The 20,781-nt window shown below is 37.6% G+C and overlaps 2 protein-coding genes across 2 annotated transcripts; one reads left to right on the top strand and one right to left on the bottom strand.

Moving 5' to 3' along the window:
* Window positions 1–2,251: 2,251 nt before the first annotated feature.
* Window positions 2,252–3,079, top strand: LOC141436131 (uncharacterized). The gene has a single exon (XM_074098992.1). It carries the CDS (start codon window positions 2,322–2,324, stop codon window positions 2,928–2,930), a length of 609 nt encoding a protein of 202 aa, XP_073955093.1. The 5' UTR covers window positions 2,252–2,321; the 3' UTR covers window positions 2,931–3,079.
* Window positions 3,080–9,065: 5,986 nt separating this feature from the next.
* Window positions 9,066–18,435, bottom strand: LOC141436069 (organic cation transporter protein-like). The gene is made up of 6 exons (XM_074098911.1): window positions 18,190–18,435; window positions 16,460–16,685; window positions 15,097–15,349; window positions 13,010–13,633; window positions 11,754–11,935; window positions 9,066–9,523 (listed from the first exon to the last, which is right to left on the bottom strand). Exons 1-6 carry the CDS (start codon window positions 18,381–18,383, stop codon window positions 9,311–9,313), a joined length of 1,692 nt encoding a protein of 563 aa, XP_073955012.1. The 5' UTR covers window positions 18,384–18,435; the 3' UTR covers window positions 9,066–9,310.
* Window positions 18,436–20,781: the final 2,346 nt, after the last annotated feature.

Below are 20,781 nucleotides of genomic sequence, written 5' to 3'. Positions count from 1 at the left end.
AGCAATTCAATGGTGTGTTTGAAGGTCCCAATCCGCACTGGGCCCGCGTGGGAACTACGGCCCAAGCCCTCTCATTCTGAGAGGAGGCCTGTGCCCAGCAGTGGGACGTATATAGGCTGGGATGATGATGATTCTGCTTGTAGTAACTATTGTACATTGTCACTTAATATTATCCACGTCCCAAAATTATTTTCATTTATTGATGACGCTAATGATGAAACCCTTTAGTCCCTCAGCAGGCATGACATTAGGGACTTGGGTCCTGTCAGTTGAAAATCCTGTTAATAATTAGTTAGGAAACATTCCAAGTATTTCCAAAAACCAGCTTTGGATCTAATTCACACTTGTGTAAATTTTGGGGATATCATGTCAATAGTTATAGCGAAGCGACAGTTTGTTTACATGTCTTTTCATTACACATGAAAGAAAGTCAAAGTCAAAGTCAAAATATCTATATTCAATTTAGGCTAAAAGAAGCACTTATGAATGTCAAAAAAAATCTACCACCGGTTCGGAAAAACCTCTGTTGAGAAGAATCCGGCAAGAAACTCAACGAGGTATATTTTTTAAACAGATAAATGCAATTTCCCAGAAACGACTTTTTGGTTTTAGCCAGTATGTAAAATGGAACTTTAAGCTTCCCTGTGTTTCTAGTAGCCTTTGGTTTATCAACGTTAGTGGGAAAATCACATATGTTCTTCCTTACATACATGATTATTTCAAAAACATAAAGCGACGGCAGGGTTAGGATACCTGTTTCCTTAAAAAAAGATCTTAAAGATTCACGCGTCTTCAAATTATAAATTGCTCTAATTGGTCTCTTTTGTAAGATAAAAATTGACTCATTATCTGCAGCAGATCCCCATAAAATAAGGCCGTACGAAATAATGCTATTAAAGTAAGCAAAATACACCAGCCGTGCCGTCGCCACATCGGTTAGCTGCCGTATTTTCCAAACTGCAAAAGCAGCAGAGCTCAATCTTCCCGCGATTGCTGTGCTGTGACGGTCCCCACTGTAGTTTAGAATCAAGCGTTATTCCTAAAAATACTGTTAATTTTACAAATTCAATAGTTTGACCATTTAACTTTATATTAGAAACTGAATTCGAGTTAGATGAAATTTATCAACAAGAACATTTGGTTTTCTTAGGATTTGGTAACAAATTATTGGCAGCAAACCATGCGGATATCACGGACAGGGTTTCATTGGGTTCAATGAAGTCGGTATCTTTTCTACTAACCTGAACAGTAAAGACGTGTCGTCAGCAAACATAACTATACCCGACTTTTGGCTTACCTACCATAAAGTATTATTTAGTCTGTCGTAAGAATTATAATTAATAATCGCCTCTTTATATCAAATTTGTTAGATTATGATCATAGGTATTTTCTATTATAGGTACAAAGTACCTTTTGAGTGCAGTAATGAAAAAAATACACGACAAGTGTTAGACGTGGCTGACCAACGTAAAACAATCACGCTTTGTATATAACTAAAACTGCTGTTTACGCCATTTTGCAGCAGCCATAATCATATTACTAAAACGTTGAGATTTTAGCGGCATAAAAAAAAATTTATTAAGTTCCAAATGACAATACTTCTGTAGTAATCTTGTATAGCGTGGAGATCGCCGCAATAAAACGTTTTATGCCTGGAATATTTTGAGAAGATTATTTTATGCAGAGATAAAATTGTTGCATGTGTTAACTAAGCAATTATAATTTTTCATCTGGTGATAATAAATTGGTATTTTTATCACAAACCTCTTACACGACCTTTAAAAATGATTTTTATCTTGATGGTTGCTAGAGCTAAGATTTCAGTCAAGATTATACTGCAATGCAAGTAATCAAGATAAAAGCTAAATACAGAAATTTGCTTGGAAAAATTCGGCGCGAGATTACGCATTATAAATAAATAAATATCACGGGACAATTAACCTAGTCCCAAAGTAAGCTTAGCAAAGCTTGTGTTATGGGTACTAAGCAACGGATAAATATAATTATATAGATAGATACATACTTAAATACATATTAAACACCCAAGACCCGAGAACAAACATTCGTATTTTTCATACAAATATCTGCCCCGACGCGGGGATCGAACCCGGGACCTCAAGCTTGTCAGGTTCTCTAACTACTAGACCATCTGGTCGACTATAAATAATTATCATTGTATTCATACACTTAATTGACCGCAAGATTATTACGAGTAACCTTTGACTGTACAGAGGACATTATGTTTGAGATAACAGTTGTTTCTTCAAAACGGAATCATTCAGATACATCATTAATTTAACCGAAACACGCACGTAGTTAAAATGAAGTTAATGCTCATCATGACCATATTATTAAAACTAGTTTTTAGTGAAGTGACGATACTAGACAAAGCAATGAAAACTGTGAACTATTGCATTCATATGAATAACGAAACTTTAAGCAGTAATCAACTTAGTGGAACCTGGTATTCTGTGTATAAATTTGCACTTACGTTGAATTTGGTTGATACAAGCGAATGCCCCATGAATATATTCACAAAACCAACTAAAGAAGAATTAGATGAATATAAAACTAAATATGACATCAAGAATGAAACGTTTTCTTTTGACGATTATCCTCTTTTGGTGTGGGATGGGAGACTAAAAGGTATTGTTGTTGGAAACACAAAAGCCAAATATTATTTTCTGGAGCCAAAATCTACTATGAGGCTTTCTGGAATGTATGAAGTTATGGTTTTTAGACCAATTTCTGATGAATATCTTATTTTTTATGAATGTTCATTAAGAGGGCATGTAAAATGGCTTTGGTCGAGGAGGAACAACCAAACGGATGAAGAAATTGTTAATGTGGTGAAAGGGATAAAAGAAGTGGCTAATAAAGAGACACAACGATTTTGCGCAAAGTTAAAAGAAGAGGAGGAATATTTCTAGTTTGAATCCGTGAAGTTAAGATATGAACACATTTATTTGCTTTTTTTGAAGCTATAAATCTGAAGTTTTTGATTTCAATACATTTTTAAAGAAAGAAAAAACATTATTGCCTTAAAAATGCACTCAAGTACACATCTACACTAAGGCTTGAGTATACTTCAAGTTAATAATGAATTTAATTATTTTATTAAAAATACGTGCAAACATGTTCACTAATTACTAAGTTGTCGTTACAATGTTGTGTTTTTAAGATAAGAAGCACAGTTTTACTTAAAACTACGATTCATTAGGATAATTTCATTCAGACTATGTTAACATGTCGATGTTAAGCGTACAAGTTGTTATTATATTCTTATTAATAACCTTCATATATTGCGATAATATAACCGGTTATGACAGATCAGCAAGAACTGTGAAATACTGTATTGCAGTCAATAATAGAACACAGAATACTGAAGAATTGGTGGGAACATGGCACACTATATACAAATACGTGGTAGGTATAACTCCTATTGGTGGCAATTATTACCCTATAACGATACTAACAAAACCAACCAAGGCAGAATTAAATGCTTACAAAGAAAAATATAATCTTTCCAACGAAATGACGGTACGGGATTATCATCTCAACTAGAATGCAGATTGCAAGGTTTATTTGTTGGGAATAAAACTGCAAAATATTACTTCCTGGACACTAAATCCGACATGAGACTCTCGGGAATGTATTAAGTGATGACATTCAAGCCCATAAACAATGAATAGGTATCTTATTTTCTACAAATGTAATATGAGAGGACATGTTAAGTATTTGTGGTCGAGGAAAAGAGACCAGACAGAGGATGAACTTAAGAAAGTGTTACAGGGAGTGTATGAATTGGCTGGTTTAAGTAAACAGAGGTACTGTACGCCGAAGAAGGTAGTGTCGTCAACTGCAGAATATTTCAAATAAACTTCTGATTAAAATAATTTCTGTGGTAAAATCTGCGTGTTAAGTTACAATTTCATAATTAAGAATCTACATTACATATTTATCTATCTTTGTTAAGATTTCAAATATAATTATGTTAAGTGCTTTAATCACAGTTTTATGTAATTATTGTTATTAAATAGGTACCTAAGGAAAACATGCAAATCGGTCATTCATTCAACCCGTTAATTATTCTTCCATCTTCACAATGAAAGTGGCTCAATTCGAAAATTATTAATTTCAAAAATAACCTTTGTAACATAATATATATTACTTACCTATAACTGGGTGACTGAGTTTTATGGGAACTAAGGCTCGAAATTTCGAGTTTCAAAACTTGAAACCGAGCTCGATAGATATATGGAAGCAAAAAGGAAGTATATTTAACGGTCGTCTAATTAGAGTCATCATCATCATCATCATCCCAGCCTATATACGTCCCACTGCTGGGCACAGGCCTCCTCTCAGAACAAGAGGGCTTGGGCCATAGTTCCCACGCGGGCCCAGTGCGGATTGGGAACTTCGCACTCACCATTGAATCGCTTCGCAAGTTTGTGCAGGTTTCCTCACGATGTTTTCCTTCACCGCAAAGCTCGTGGTAAATTTCAAATGTAATTGCGCACATGAATTTCGAAAAACTCAGAGGTCCGAGCCGGGGTTCGAACCCACGACCCTCTGCTTGAGAGGCGATAGGTCAAACCACTAGGCCGCCACGGCTAATTAATTAAATTACGCATCCTAAATTATTCATAAATTTTGTGAATTCTTACTATACAAAAAGGTCAGTCATTTTTAGGGTTCCGGAGCCAAAATGGCAAAACGGAACCCTTATAATTTCTAAAATAATATTGAATCAGGCGTTTACTTTGCGGGTCCATATCAATGAACTAAAATAATTTCCTTGCTCACCCGCGACCTTACGATAGCTAAGCTTATGCAAATATGCGTGTTCATGCAGTTCCTCCACCTCCACACTGTAAGAACACACACAAATCACACAACCCATCTATCACCACCACCACACTACACTGACGCGTTTCGAACTCAAACAGAGCTAATCTTCAGAGTGACACAACCGTACACCATGCTACCAGCATGGAACTGCATGGGTCTGGTAGCATGTGTACGGTTGTGTCACTCTGAAGATGAGCTCTGTTTGAGTTCGAAACGCGTCAGTGTAGTGTGGTGGTGGTGATAGATGGGTTTGTGTGATTTGTGTGTGTTCTTACAGTGTGGAGGTGGAGGAACTGCATGAACACGCATATTTTGCATAAGCTTAGCTATCGTAAGGTCGCGGGTGAGCAAGGAAATTATTTTAGTTCCTTATAATTTCGCCATGTCTGTCCGTCTGTCTGTCCGTCCGCGGCTTTGCTCAGGGAATATCAATGCTAGAAAGCTGTAATTTTGCACGGATATATAATTATGTAAACTATGCCGACAAAATGGTACAATAAAAATTAAAAAAAAATTAGGTTACCTTCCATAGACGTAAAGTGGGGGTGTTTTTTTTTCTCATCCAACCCTATAGTGCGAGCGTCCCCCCCCCTCTAAAATCTAAATCGGTATATCAAACTTTTGAGGAAAACTATAACGGCTAAGTTTGCTAGATAATTATTAGTAGTTTAGAGTAAATAGCAGCCTAAAGTATAAAATATACCTAAACTTGGAAGATTCCGTATAAAATACGAAATCCTTACAAAAATATTACTTATTTTTCGTAATGGCTACGGAACCCTATTTCAGGCGTGCCCGACACGCTCTTGGCCGGTTTATTTGGAATTGATTGGGATTTTAGTAAAATTGCAGAATCTCGATTCAATTGTGAGAGTCATTGTTTACGCGACGACGCCGCGGGAAAAGGTTAGTTATGTTATAAGATTAAAACACAACCCACGAGCAATTTACTTGATAAATTGAATCGCGCAGGTCATTGACCGTGAATAACCCAATAACCTAGCAATCTATTTACTCCAGTAGATTTGACCTGAAGTTTATTTAAGGTCAGCTGGCACTGCTGATAGTATATTGCGTTTTTTGTTTTAATTACATTATTGTTTGTCCTCGTAGTAAGTTTTTTTTTTTTTTTTTTTATACGACTGGAAGGCAAACGAGCAAGTGGGTCTCCTGATGGTAAGAGGTCACCACCGCCCATAAACATCTGCAACACCAGGGGTATTGCAAACACGTTGCCAACCTAGAGGCCTAAGATGGGATACCTCACGTGCCAGTAATTTCACCGGCTGTCTTACTCTCCACGCCGAAACACACAATGCAAGCACTGCTGCTTCACGGCAGGATTAGCGGCAAGATGGTGGTAGCAATCCGGGCGGACCTTGCACAAGGTCCTACCACCTGCAAAGTTGTGACTTTTTTTACCCGCCTGCCCGTAGGAGGGTTAAGTTTACGTTTTTCTCTTTTTTGCCAGAGGCACTTAGACGAGAGTCACTAGTTTTGTTTTGGATATTGTTTTAGCATATTTATATTTTTTTAATCAATTAGTTACCGATATAGCACGCAGTGTGTGTTGCCAGTGATGACATACGGATCCGAGACGTGGGCGCTAACGATGGCCTCATGAGAAAACTCAAAGTCACTCAGAGGGCTATAGAGAGGGCTATGCTCGGGTTTCTCTGCGGGATAGAATTAGAAATGATGATATCCGCAGTAGAATAAGGTTACCGACATAGCCCGAAGAATTGCGAAACTAAAGTGGCAGTGGGCGGGGCACATTGCTCGCAGGACGGATGGCCGATGGGGCAGAAGGTTCTCGAATGGCGTCCGCGGACCGGGAGACGAGCTGTCGGTATGCCTCCAACAAGATGGAGCGACGACTTGGTTAAGATCGCGGGATCGCGGTGGATGCGAAAGTACAAGACCGGTCTGAGTGGAAAGCCGTCTTTCGGCTGACATGATGATAGCACGAAGAATATGCAACTGGACACTTCCAGTGTCACTACACTGGGCGGGACACGTCGTTCGAATACCAGATAACCATTGGGAGAACAGAACAGACCACGAACCGGGAGACAAACCGTTGGCATGCCTACACTATATGAACCATCGATCTCCCAGACCTCTCTGGCGATTTTATTAAAAATCTAGATATTTTAAATCCAAAAGTCAACCTTTAATTTTTTTTTTGTCAAGTCGCAGCTAGATTTATTCATACTCGTATTGACCTGTCAAATTAGTTCGGCTAACTTTGGCCGCAACTCCTTTTATTAAATTTGGTTTGTTTATGAAAAAAAAATATCAGATATAGACCTCTGTTTCACCTGATACTAAGTGTAAATGAAACCGAAAACATAGTGGACTACATACTTCAGCAACAGCCTATTCGCTCTAGCCTTAGATAACCTTAAATTATCGAAAATACTAACTGAGACATGGATGCACAGAAAAACCAGAAAAAGAGACCCCTACACCACTGCTTGTCTCAGTTTGTATTTTCAATATGGTTTCACGGGATACCCGTAAAAGTAACAAATTTGGGGTTGAAATAAAAAATACAAAAAGACTCCAAAAAACTAATCATAACCTTAAATGGGTCAGGCTCACAACGTTTTGCCCGCCCGTTCCAGTGTGTTATGAATGCATACGAACGATGGCCCGTTTCTACTAATATAAGTATGAATACTTCATTTCAAAGAGAAACTACTTGTATCAGAAGTTGACGCAAATAGTTATTGTATGCATCAATATTCATAACACACTGGAACAGGCGGGCAGAACGCTTGTGAGCCTACCCAAATTACTTATCCGGAAAAACAGAAGACAGACGTGTCTTGTCGATCAAGCTGTCTCGAAATTTCTTGATCGACCCAATTATGGTACTAAAAATAAGTGGAAGAAGGAAGCGGGTAGTTAAAGTATCGTTGACCCAAATGTCGACCCGTGCCGATGCCCGACTGACCCCATTGACCGAAGGCATGTCAAATACAGCTTAATACTATTTTTTTTTGTTTAATTAAGACACTAGGCTAGGTTTAACTGGGTCTATATTGACTCCTATAAAGTTAAACTTTCGATTTGGTTTATCCATACCGTTGTTTGTCATAATCGTTGCTCGTCATATTATCTTTGGTCATAATTTCAATAGTCATAATTTTCTTTCGCCCCCTTTCATTAGTCATAACTATTGAATTTCATACCGTTATTGGTCATAACATTTAATGTGGTGATTGTATCAAAAGGTAGAAATTCAAAAGGAATATTATTATTTGACATAACGCTTATTAGTCAGAACTATTGAATTTCATACCGTTATTAATCATAACATTTAATGTGGTAATTATATTGAAAGGTTGAAATTCAAAAGGAATATTATTATTTGAAATAACGGATTTCTGTCAGCTGGTACTTTTTGTAAGGGGTCACAGTTCTAACCTAACCTACTTTTCTGGCAGCTATTTTTTGTAAGGGGTCGCAGTTCTAACCAAACCTAACCTATATACTTTTCTGTCAGCTGGTACTTTTTGTAAGGGGTCACAGTTCTAACCTAACCTAACCTACTTTTCTGGCAACTGTTTTTTTGTAAGGGTCACAGTCCTAACCTAACCTGGTTTTTTGTCAGCTGGTCCTTTTTAAAAGGAGTCACAATTCTAACTTTCTAAAAAATTTAGGTACGACGAGCGAAGCGAGGAGTTGTTAGTATTAATTGTGACCACAACGCACGAGCTGAGCGAGCGAAGCAAGCGTGCCGCGGCAGCAGCCGGCGAAGTGACAGAACCGATATTATGACGCCGTTTCAATGATATGCCTAGGAATTTCATGAACTGCTTAAACTGGCCAAATCATGAAATGGCGGCGGCGTGATTTGCCTAAACATCAGTAGGCAAATCGTTAAACGTTGAGTTTTGAACGCATCGTGAATGGCGCCATTTCACGATTTGCTTAGGAATTTCGTGATTTGGTGGACTTTACGATCGGCCGCCGACAGAGATAACCTGATAGCAAAACATGATGTCGGTTCGATCCTCGGTCGCGGTATGTATAAGAAACAGAATTATTTTGTTTTCAAGTCTTGTGTGTTTAATATTTATTTAAGTAGGTATGTATATATCTATCTAAGTATGTTTATCCGTTGCCTAGTTATGAACATAAGAACTAGAAAAAAGGTTTTGCTTACTTCGGGACTAACTAGGTCCATAATAAGTGACAAATGCCCGTCATGTTTATTTATTTTATTTATTAATTAATGTTATAAATGCGAAGGTTTGTGTGGGCATGTGTCTATGTGTGTATCCAGTAATAACACATAGGCTACGTCTTATTCTAACGGAGTACCTATAATTATCTGATATCCTGTAATTGGCTCTGCGGCATTTCCACAACCATCCATCCCATCCCTTCACATCCTATATACGTCCCAAAACCATAATTGTAATTAAATTAATAAATAATAGGCACACAATCAACGTAAAGTGTAGCTCTTTTGCCGAAACAAAAGTCTTCTCAGAGGCTTCAGGATGGACGAGTGGGAGTGTCTCCCGAGATCATTGGCCTCTTGCATAGTGTCAGGCAGTTTAACGCCGAGAGTCTCCGGGGCTAGCAGCACCAGCAGCCCTGATAGAAACGCCATGCCAGCGAACAGCACAAAGGGCAGAAGTTCCCAGATTGCAGAGCTCTGGAAAACAGAACAAAATTAGCAAGCCTTTCGTTCTAAATCTAAATTTGAGTGGGGGTAGAAGAGAAAAATACAGAAATGTAATGAAAGGAAGTTAAGTATCTCACTCTTGATAATGTTAGGAGATGAGATCTTCCGATCATGACAAAATTTTATTAATAATATAATATAATATATAATAATAATATAATCATTTATTTATTTTCTCCACCATCAAGTTACAATGTATCAATTATATATTTAAGTGTGCAGTTTACAGACTTATGTGGGGGAGACTGGTGCGAGAACCAGGCAGAGCCTGTGTGTCAGGTCACCAGGTCTCCAACCCTCAGCTGCCTGTAGTTACTACTCTTATTATTAAGAGAAAAAAGGCAAGATTGAAAAGGAATAATAAAATAAAAGTAACAATTATATCATTTACAGTTTACAGTTAAGATCATAATATTATCATTAATTTGTGTGTGTTGATACTATTCATGTGTGTGTGTGTGCGTGTGCGTGTGCGTGTGCGTGTGCGCGTGTGTGTGTGTGTGTGTTTGTGCGAGTGCGTGTACCTAAGAATGATTTAGCGTAGGAGGTTAGATGAATGTATTGCGCGAACATGAGTTTGTATGTATCCTGCTTGTGATCACCGCATAACTAACTATATTGAGTTACGTTGAACCTATGTCATAGGCATGAGCAGGTTTTCTGTCGCATTGTAGTCTAGACTCTGTAGCCATTTAGTAACACTCATCTTAAAATGGTTCAAGGTTCAAAATTAAACAAAAGGTACGTTTAGTGAAGGTGTTAATAATACTTGCACCGTCAAGAAAGAGGGATTGGAGATGTGTATAATCTTGCAAAGTCGAAAGCAAATCAAAAGCAAAGGTTGGTAGAGATCCCTTAAAAGGATAAGTCTGCCTTTGTACAAGTAAGTATCTCAAAGTGTGTCAGTTGTATTTATTTCTTTTATTTTGTACAATAAAGAGTTTAAAAATATATATAGTTTAATTAACATACAACGGGTGCGTATTTTGAAGAATACTTATAAACATTACAAACATTACTTACAAACATTAGTTTGTCATCATTTTTTCACCAGTAGAACGCTAAGTATTAGGTCGGTTTTGTTTTATAACAATATGGTATTTGACTATTTTTTATTTACTTTATAAATTAAAACTTGACAATGCATGTAATCGAACAGTAAAACAACTTTTAATATAATAGAGTTATAAAGGTTTTAATTTCAAGATTAGACAGAGAAAGACTTATTAGCATGTGACGTCACACGCAAGTAGCGCCACATACTTGCTGCATAGAGAAAAGCGTTTTAGAAAGAGACAGATATTATCTTTTCAGAGATTTTTCAAAAAATCGCTATAAATTAAATTTTCAACCGAATTAATTTTTCTCTTCGCTAAACATTGTTTATGTAACTATATTTTTATATTAATATAAAGGATATGGCAAATTCAACAGTTGTCAAATACCGTATTTTGAACAACCAATGGATTCTTAGAAAAAAAAAGTTAATGACAAATAATATATATGTACAATATAATTATGTATGTATTCGTAGATGTATTTCTGTTACGTTTAAATTTTCTGATCTACTTTTGATGCACCACCTGTTATAAAACTAGTCCTTCCTTCTTTCTGTAAAAAAGGTTGCCTGGAAGAGACCGCTCTTAAGCGATAAGGCCGCCTATTGCTCACCTTGTAATTTTTTCTCTGTGTATCTGTTTTCTGTATCGCTTGCTATGTCTGGTGTACAATAAAGAGTCGTTGTATTGTATTGTATTGGACATTATAAGAAATATTACATTTTGAACATGAAACTACCGTGAGACTCACTCATATTTAATATAATGACCCGGATAACTCACGTCTTAAATCGAGTTTAGCTCGACATGTTTCGGGCTAATCCGTAGCCCTTCGTCTCCGGAGCAACGCGACTCAGCGGCTGCTGCAACACGCGCAAACTCGAAACTCGATTTAAGACGTGAGTTATTGTCGTGGCAGGAAAGTAGGCAATTGTTGGCAGCTTGCAAGTTCGTTTAACTAAAACGAAGCCAGCAATTGCTATTCCAGCCGAGACGAGTAAAAAGATTTTGTCAAAAATAGTGAAGAATTTTTAATTAGAATAAACTTTTTCTTGAGACGTGAGTTATCCGGGTCATTATATTTAAATATTACATTATAACTTTAAACAAATATGCGATCCAATATCAAACTAAGACTTTACCATAGAGGGGGTAAGTGGCGCAAAAATAGCGCCCAATCGGCCTATCATTGATGAGTAGGTCAGTAGAGTCGTTCGATACCGGGTGGGGAACAGCTCTGCCGTGTACACGTACACAGCGGTGACCACCACCGTGATGCTGAGTTTACCAGTCAAATATATACAGAGGGACTGCCAATAATAACCTGAAAGTAATGTAATATTATTAAAAGGAACCGAAGTTTTAAATCCGGCCAAATGCGAGTCGGACTCGCGCACGAAGGGTTCCGTACCATAATCTATATAACATTAGACATTAGCAAAATAAAAACGGCAAAAAATCAAGTTTGTTTTGTGGGAGCCACCCTTAAAATTTTATTTTAATTTAACTGATTATTTTTAAAGTGATTACACAACTAAAGATTCTGTGAATATTTCAAGCGTCTACCCGTTGCCGTTATTAATATCAAGCAAAAAACGGCAAAACAATCACGTTTGTAGTATGAGAGCCCCCCTTAAATATTTATTTTAATCTGTTTTTAGTATTTGTTGTTATAGCCGCCACAGTAATACATAATCTGTGAAGATTTCAAGTGTCTAACTATTACGACTCAAGAGATAGAGCCATGTGACAGACGGACGGACAGACAGACAGACAGACAGCGGAGTCTCAGTAATAGGGTTCCGTTGGCACCCTTTGGGTGCGGAACCCTAAAAACGATAGTCACCGGCATAGCCAAGCGGATTAGCTCATTGAAGTGACGGGCAGGCCACATGCCGTGGAAAACATGGCCGTTGGGGCGAGAAGTTCTCGAATGGAGACCGCAGATTGCCAAGCGCAACATGGTAGGTACGCACAACTTGAGGGCATTTGGGGAGGCCTATGTCCAACAGGAGACGTCCTACGACTGATATAATGATGATGTGGCTATGGTGTCTGAATTAGAGAATCGTTAGTTGCGGCTACTACAGTCACCAGCACCAAAATCTGACACAAAAAGCGTGCATAAATATCTGATACGACTCTATTTCTAGGGCCGGAAGGACGTGTCAGATATTTTTGCACGCTCCGCTGTGGCAGATATTAATGCTGGTGACTGTACCTATGAGATTTTTGCATTTCATGCGTGAAAATTTACATTTGAAGTTCATAACCGTTTCAATGAAGGACGGCGACGTCAAAAAATAATGACAGAGCTGGAAGTAGATCTGCTCCGAGCATTTGGACGCCCATAGGGACATGATAATTTTTAATGACCTAATTAACAACAGATATTTACCATGAGGAACCAGCATGTATATTACTTGACATGCTCCGCATATCCAAAATCCGGATGTCAGTAGGAGTTTTCTTCCAATCCTGTTTAGCAGTAGGAAAGCGAGACAATGCCCTGGTATCTCTATTGCGTATACTGCACTGTAATTCAAGTACATGTTCCCTGATATTGTCACCGCCGACATTGTGAGGCCATAAAATATAAATAGATAGGTAATCCACCAAAATGGAGTCAATATACAATGGAATAGTACTCTTTTGTGCGAAAACACCAGACAAATCAACCAGGGTTCTGATTCATTTTTGTTTTTCTCTTCTAGCTTCAAGCCTTCTGAAAGATCCTTCAAAGTCTTGTCGGATAAGATATTTCCGTTCATTTTAGCGGCATTCTCGAGAATGACTTTAGATTCTTCATAGCGCCCTTTACTCATTAACCACCGAACTGACTCCGGTGCAATCCATAAACAGAAAATGACGATGAGCAATGGCGCATTGAATATAAGTATAAGGTATCTCCAGTAGATTCCAGTCCACGATATGATACTTTGCAGTGTTAGGCCCATGGCTACAAAAGACGTCATGGCAGCTCCAGCTGCCGCTCGGTGTTTAGATCCCACGTATTCTATCGCTGTAAATAAAATAAAGTTTTTTGTACACTGTCATTCTTAAGTCGTGATTAAGATCAATCTTACGCAACTCAGTACGTAACTATGTTACCGCAACCAGGAATTGTCACGCTACTAGTAAATACCATATCAACTACATTGCAGTGGACGTAATCATGAGTAGACTGAAGTGTATCCCATCTTAGGCCTCTAGGTTGGCAATGCATCTGCAATACCCCACGTGTTGCAGTTGTTTATGGGCCGTAGTGATCTCTTACCATCAGGAGATCCACTTGCTCCTTTGACATCCAGTTGAATAAAAAAAAATAAAAAAAGTGTAAGGTATCATGTTTGCTTAGATGATTGGTATCTATTGTTAGTGTGTGTAATAGTTATGATTGAAAATCACGAAAGCTTAAAACATTAAACTCAGTATATCTACAAGTCATTCTTTAGGGCTCCGTAGTCAACTACGTCTGTCTGTCTATCCGTCTACGGCTAAGCTCGGAGACCGTTAGTATTAGAAAGATGCAATTTGTCATGAATATACATATCGGTCACGCCGACAGTGGTAAAATAAAAAAAAATATTTTTAGCGTACCTACCATAGACATACTCGTATAGACGGGTGATTTTTTTTCTCGACTAACCCTATATTGTGGGGTACCTATCGTTGGATAGGTCTTTGAAAACCATTGGGGGGTTGTTAAGACGATTTTGCTATTCAGTGATCTGTTTGCGAAATATTAAAATGTAAAGTGCAAATTTTAATTATAATCAAGCGTCCCCCCCCCTCATCTAAAATCTAAACTGTTGGGTAGTAAATATATCAAATTTACAAGGAAAATTATAGCGGCTAAGATTGATTGAGAATTATTAGTAGTTTAAGAGTAAATAGGAGCCTAAGGTATAAAACATACCTAAACTTGGAAGATTCCATAGACAATATGAAATCCTTAGAAAAATATTAGGTAAGTACTTAGTCTTGATTTTTTCGTAATGGCTACGGAACCCTATCCTGGGCGTGTCCGACACGCTCTTGCGGCCGGTTTATTTCATTAGCATATGGTAAAATGTCCTACATCTGGGCAAAAAAAAACCCTAGATTTAAACTCGCCTTGTCAATTCAATACCAAGTTTACCAATTTACCCTGTGAATTTACCAATAACAAGTACAAGGAAATATTAACAAGTAAATGGAGCTTTAAGATGATTGAAATTTACACACACACATCTGCAAAGCTGCTGGACCCGTATGAGAACAACAATTCAAGCCCTCTCATTTTAAAGTTCAACGGTGGGACTTAACTATTCTACCGATGATGCTGTAAGTAACCTGAGTACCACCAGCCACCTGATTAATTTTGATTTTATTTATTATAAATGTATGTTAGTCTATAAGGTATGGGCCATGTTGCCCGAAGTAAAGGTTTTATTGAAGTATGAAAGCTATTACCTTAGAAATGGGTTTAAAATATAAGTATACCTAAAATAAAGACACACGAGAAGGCCGCTCCTCCAATAAGGGCTTCAAGGAATTCCAGAATAATGTAGCTGGTGTATGAGTTGATCCAGTACTTGATGCACGAAATCCAGCTGCAGTTGATTGTCAGGAACAGAGCGAGACGACGGCCCCAGCGGTCAGCGACGAAGCCAGTGATAGGCAGGGAGATCATGAAGCCGATAAATTTGACGGAACCAATCAGGTTTGGGCGCCAATCGTCGCATGCCAAGTTAAACTGATAACAAAATTAAAAAATCAAAACCCGACTGCGTTTAAAAATACTAAAAAGAAGAAAACAAGATGTCGACGTTGTGGTCTAGAACTCTGTTAACTAGCTAACCTAAACTTTAACAGCCGAGGCCCATTAGGTACTAAGAATTTTTGAGCTGGTCGCGATTTGAATGGGTTCTTGACCACTACGTCCACGTCTTGTTTTCTTCTTTATAGTATTTTTAAACGCAGTCGGGTTTTGATTTTTTGAATTTATTGTTTTAATTCTTACTTTTTTGATATTTCTGTAAAGAAACAAACACATGACTTTTATGTATTTTTGTAATATATTTTTAAATCCTTTCGTTTTGAAAAACATTTGAAGACTCACAATTTGTCGCTAAAAATCCCCATTGCAATTTTTTTAAACTCGTGTCATTAAGACAAATCCAATAATGTATCATTTATCAAAATCGGTTCAGCCGTTGAGTAGTTACGAGAGGACATAGGAATAGACATACATACATACGGGTCAAACTCGTAACCTTCGCATCGGGTAATGATCTTCCTTCTTCGCAGTCAGGTAAAAAACTTACTGTTAATACCTATTCGAACTGTCTTCAACCGAAGACAAAATTTAGTTTCGAATTCGATTTCAATTTCAGCTGAAATATTAATGTATATCGAAGTTTGCCAATAACTGGAAGCTTTCTTTGATTTATACATTTGAAAATATTTTTTACTTCTCTATCATCTCATTTATAACAATAAACAATATTATACAAACACAATTTAATACATTAAACATTTAAAAATATAACTATGTACAAAAATATACAACCTGGCTTAACCTATAAATAAAAAATCCCTCCTAGGTCACCGTCGCTGTTCGTTCATTGTGCTCATGCTCATCTCATTAGTACTCAAAAAGCCTAAATATGTGGGAGTGGGAGCCAGTTTAATCGTTAATTTTAAAAATCAGAGCCTATGACCCGAAAAAAACCGTTAGTGAAGAGCGTCTCAATGGTTCTTTGCCACTGCTAACAAACTTATTGTACTGAAACTACAAATTCGCCTCATGGTAAGCAAAGATGTGGAATAAGATGGAGCACGCTTGCCTTATAAATAAACTGACCTCATAGTAGGCGGAGTTTTTGCTCTCGTACACGTAATCTTCGCATTTTATGACAGATTCTCTATCAAATAGCTGCGCGGAACAGAAATCTGACGCGTTCACCGACGTGTTCGCGTAACGATGGCAGCTGTCAAAAGATCCTTGAGCTGCTGGCACTGCTTTGGAGATCCACGACGGAGTAAAATTAAGCTGAGGTGAGTAGCTTTCACATTCTGGGATCAAGCATCTGGAAAAGTCAGTAAAACAAGGTGAGTTTAGAAGAAAAATCCGTGGGATATACCACTACAGGAGAAACCTAAAAGATGGCAGATTTTTCGGAAAATAATTTGCTTCTCGACGGTATTGCGGCTGAGCCTCTAAAAGCGGTAAGACACTCCAAACTTAATGTTACTCCAAAAGCATCATTCATTGTCAATGGAAAATAGGCTATGAAACAAAACACACAAGATATTGTAGGGTAAGTGAATGAATATATAAAAATAAATGCAGTAAAAAACATAATCTGGCCAAGTCAATCTATTTATTTAAAACATAAAAGATTTTTTATATTAATATGGTCACTATGATGTTGTTACGTTAGCTAATTACGTAATAAATAACTTAAGACAGAAGGACCTTTAAGTAGGGACTGAATATATTATATTAACCGACTTGGTATTACATGGATCGTACAAGTTTTTACGGTTGAAGAACTGAGTTGCGAGACTTTCTTTTTGTAGATAGTCTTACTTCTTCATACAACTTCACAAGACATGTCCCATTCTTGCTTTTTCATGCCGTTGACCATTTTACAAGTTATGTACTCGTATATTTGAACATAATTATATCTAGGTACTTATCTACACAGTAGCAGAGGAACGTGGGTTCAAACCCCGCCTCGCACTTTTGAGTTTTTGAAAATTCTTGTGCGAAATTGCATTTAAAATTAACCACGAACTTAACAGTGTAGGACAAAATCGCGAAGAAACCTGCACAAATCTGCGAAGCAATTCAATGGAGTGTGTGAAGTTCCCAATCCGCACTGGGCCCCCGTGGGAACTATGGCCCAAGCCCTCTCATTCTGAGAGGCCTGTGCCCAGCAGTGGGACGTATATGGGCTGGGATGATAATGATGATGATGATGATGATGATGACCTATCTTCACCTGTTATTCCATACATACACATACAGGTACACTGATTCATTCACTGTAAATGTATCTTTGTAATCCTATACATTTATTTTGGATTACAAAGTTATTTATGCAGTTAGTGTATCTAGATACCTGGACCGAAATTGCAAAATATTTCAGTTTTCCCATGATTTATAGACTAAGTACTAATTTTATTCTTAATTTGAAGTTTCTATGGCTGCTAGAAGTGCCTTAGACTTTTGATGATCGGTCAGTCAGTCAGTCAGTCAGTGAGTGACAAAATAAAGAAACTTTGACTAAGTAGTTATAATTCTTAAATTGTTTTACAATGTGTTTATACAATGCCTGCTTGGTTACTGAAAATTCAGGCTTCTAGTTTTATCCACAACGAAGTTATAGGGGGTCGAAAATGGCTTGAACTGCTTCGAGAAAAGGATGGTACGGCCGTGCCACTTTTTTGCTCGACTTGGCATGGGCACTTCCGTGCCCCCAGATTCGGTCAATGATTTTAGGGTTTGAGACGGGTTACCGTCACAGACTGATTGTGATCTACATTTCTTCGAAAATTGTGTTCAAACTGATAATGATCTCCACTAACCTCGTGTTTGATTTTGCAAAGAAAAAAATATAATTGTTTCCTCCAAGCGCCATAATAAAACACAGAACTGCACACAGTGCTAACACACGCATTTGATATAAACCGCACTCTCCTACTTCGTCTTTTAGAATCCTATCTAGATCTATTACATTTTCTGTACTCTTAGACCTTTGGTTTTCTATGGATTCGCACATCGCTGACTATATCTGGTTCGTTTCTGTGACAGTATTGTATTATTTTATTACAAACAGGTTTACACTAGCATTTAAATGAGATACTTAATTATTTTAGGCTTTTGATAATACAGATGGTTTTATTTACCTTTGACGTCAGCTCACATAAATTTACCCATAATATTATGCGTGAATAATAAAATATTACAAGGTTCTTTTATTGTTTAACAACACGTGCACAAGTACAGTCGGGTTCATAAACTTAACGATAGTCGTTAACAATAGTCGTGTTCAGATATTTTTGATCAAATTTTTGCTCATAAATTTGTGAACTCGACTGTACCATCAGCTAAATATGTGGTCTACCACTACAACCCTAAATTTGATAATCGTTTGCATGTCATAATAGACGACAATAGACGACAACGACAACACAATTGACATATTGTCAACTTGACAAAAAAAAATTAAGTTCAATAGAGGCAAATTTATTAGACACAGTTTTTTTGCAAGTTTAACAAGTGAGAACGAAATTTCAATTAAAAAAATACCTAGAAACCTTTTGACGAATCTTATGAAACCTTATAATGTGAAAACCATTTAGCTATATACGTACAGTCACCAGCATTAATATCTGCCACAGCGGAGCGTGCAAAAATATCTGACACGTCCTTCCGGCCCTAGAAATAGAGTCGTATCAGATATTTATGCGCGCTTGTTGTGTCAGATGTTGGTGCTGGTGACTGTACATAAACATAAAACATAACACAACATGTTATTTAGCCAGCTTTTTTTAGGTATCGACGGGCACTGCAGATAGATCTCTCCGTGGGTTCTTTATCTTATCAAATAGTCTAAAAAGCCAAAGGGTTTGGAAGAGATGAAAATTATTAATTTTAAGTACATTTTTAACATTATTTTGGGATATTCCTTTAAAAGTTAAAAGCGTATCTTACGTTAGTAAATTTGATAAAGAGCCCAATCTAATTTTGTTTCAGCTTCAGACTGAAAATAGGCTTAGTTTTTTTAAGAAAGAAAATGTCTTCCAACTATTTTCGCCTGGCCATTAATCCTCGTCCCGGCGCTATATATTTCACTTAACGCACTGTCTCTTTCGCACACGACTTTGCTTTTTTTCTTGTTTCTATTAGGTTTTTCAGTTGAACGACGCCGCTTAAGTATTATCACGGGTTTTTGGAGTCAAGTGCAGTGTTTTGTTTTAGGTAGGTATGTCTAGAATACTGGGAAGTACTCGATACAAACGCAAGAATCGTGTTAAAAAAAACCGGCTTTTTGCGTTTGCTGAGCGTTCGACTTACGGTTGTATCGATACGAACCAGCGCAAAAAAAGTGTGTAAGCTCCCTTAGAAGAGTTCCTTTTCTATCTTTTCTATATTGGCGTTCTCTTAAACATCTGCAAAACCAGAGGTATTGAGATCAACACGATCCTCAAGTGCCAGTAATTTCAACTCTCCAAAACAAACTGCAAGCACTGCTGCTTCACGTTAGCGATTGGTTCCGTTGCTCCTACCACCTGCAAAATCGTATCGTTCTATATTCGAAAACGGTTGAGTCAACACGTCTAGGTAAAATCATAAATCTGTACCTAAATGATAATCATAGCTAAATTGATTATATATTTTTCATCAATCGATAGCATCGATAGTATTGACCAAGTATTGTCTAATTTTAAAGAGAGCCGTGGTGGCCTAGTGGTTTGACCTATCGCCTCTCAAACAGAGGGTCGTGGGTTCAAACCCCGGCTCGCACCTCTGAGTTTTTCGAAATTCATGTGCGGAATCACATTTGTAATTTATCACGAGCTTTGCGGTGAAGGAAAACATCGTGAGGAAACCTGCACAAACCTGCGAAGCAATTCAATGGTGCGTGTGAAGTTCCCAATCCGCACTGGGCCCGCGTGGGAACTATGGCCCAAGCCCTCTTGTTCTGAGAGGAGGCCTGTGCCCAGCAGTGGGACGTATATAGGCTGGGATGATGATGATTGTCTAATTTTGACTGTCGATACAATCCATACTATCGAAAGTATTGCTGTATTTCGATATTTTCGATAAAACCTTCTCCTTAAACATTTGAGGACATTTCCTTTGTTTTATATTCGCATGTATAATATGTATTATGGTTATATACACATATATATATATATATATATATATATATAGTCATCATATATATATACGTCCCAGCTTCTCATTGATAGTTCCCATGCGGATTGCTTTTGAATTGCTTCGTAGGTTTATATTGATAAATTTCAAATGTAATTCCGCACATGAAATTCGAAAAACTCAGAGGTGCGAGCCGGGGTTTGAACCCACGACCCTCTGTTTGAGAGGCGATAGGTCAAACCACTAGGCCACCACGGCTCTATATACAAAAGACTGTATAGTAGCTTCCACAATTT

Source organism: Choristoneura fumiferana, chromosome 16 (assembly GCF_025370935.1).
Source record: "Choristoneura fumiferana chromosome 16, NRCan_CFum_1, whole genome shotgun sequence".
Taxonomy (NCBI): Eukaryota; Metazoa; Arthropoda; class Insecta; order Lepidoptera; family Tortricidae; genus Choristoneura; species Choristoneura fumiferana.
This window is presented reverse-complemented; position numbering and strand designations above follow the sequence as displayed.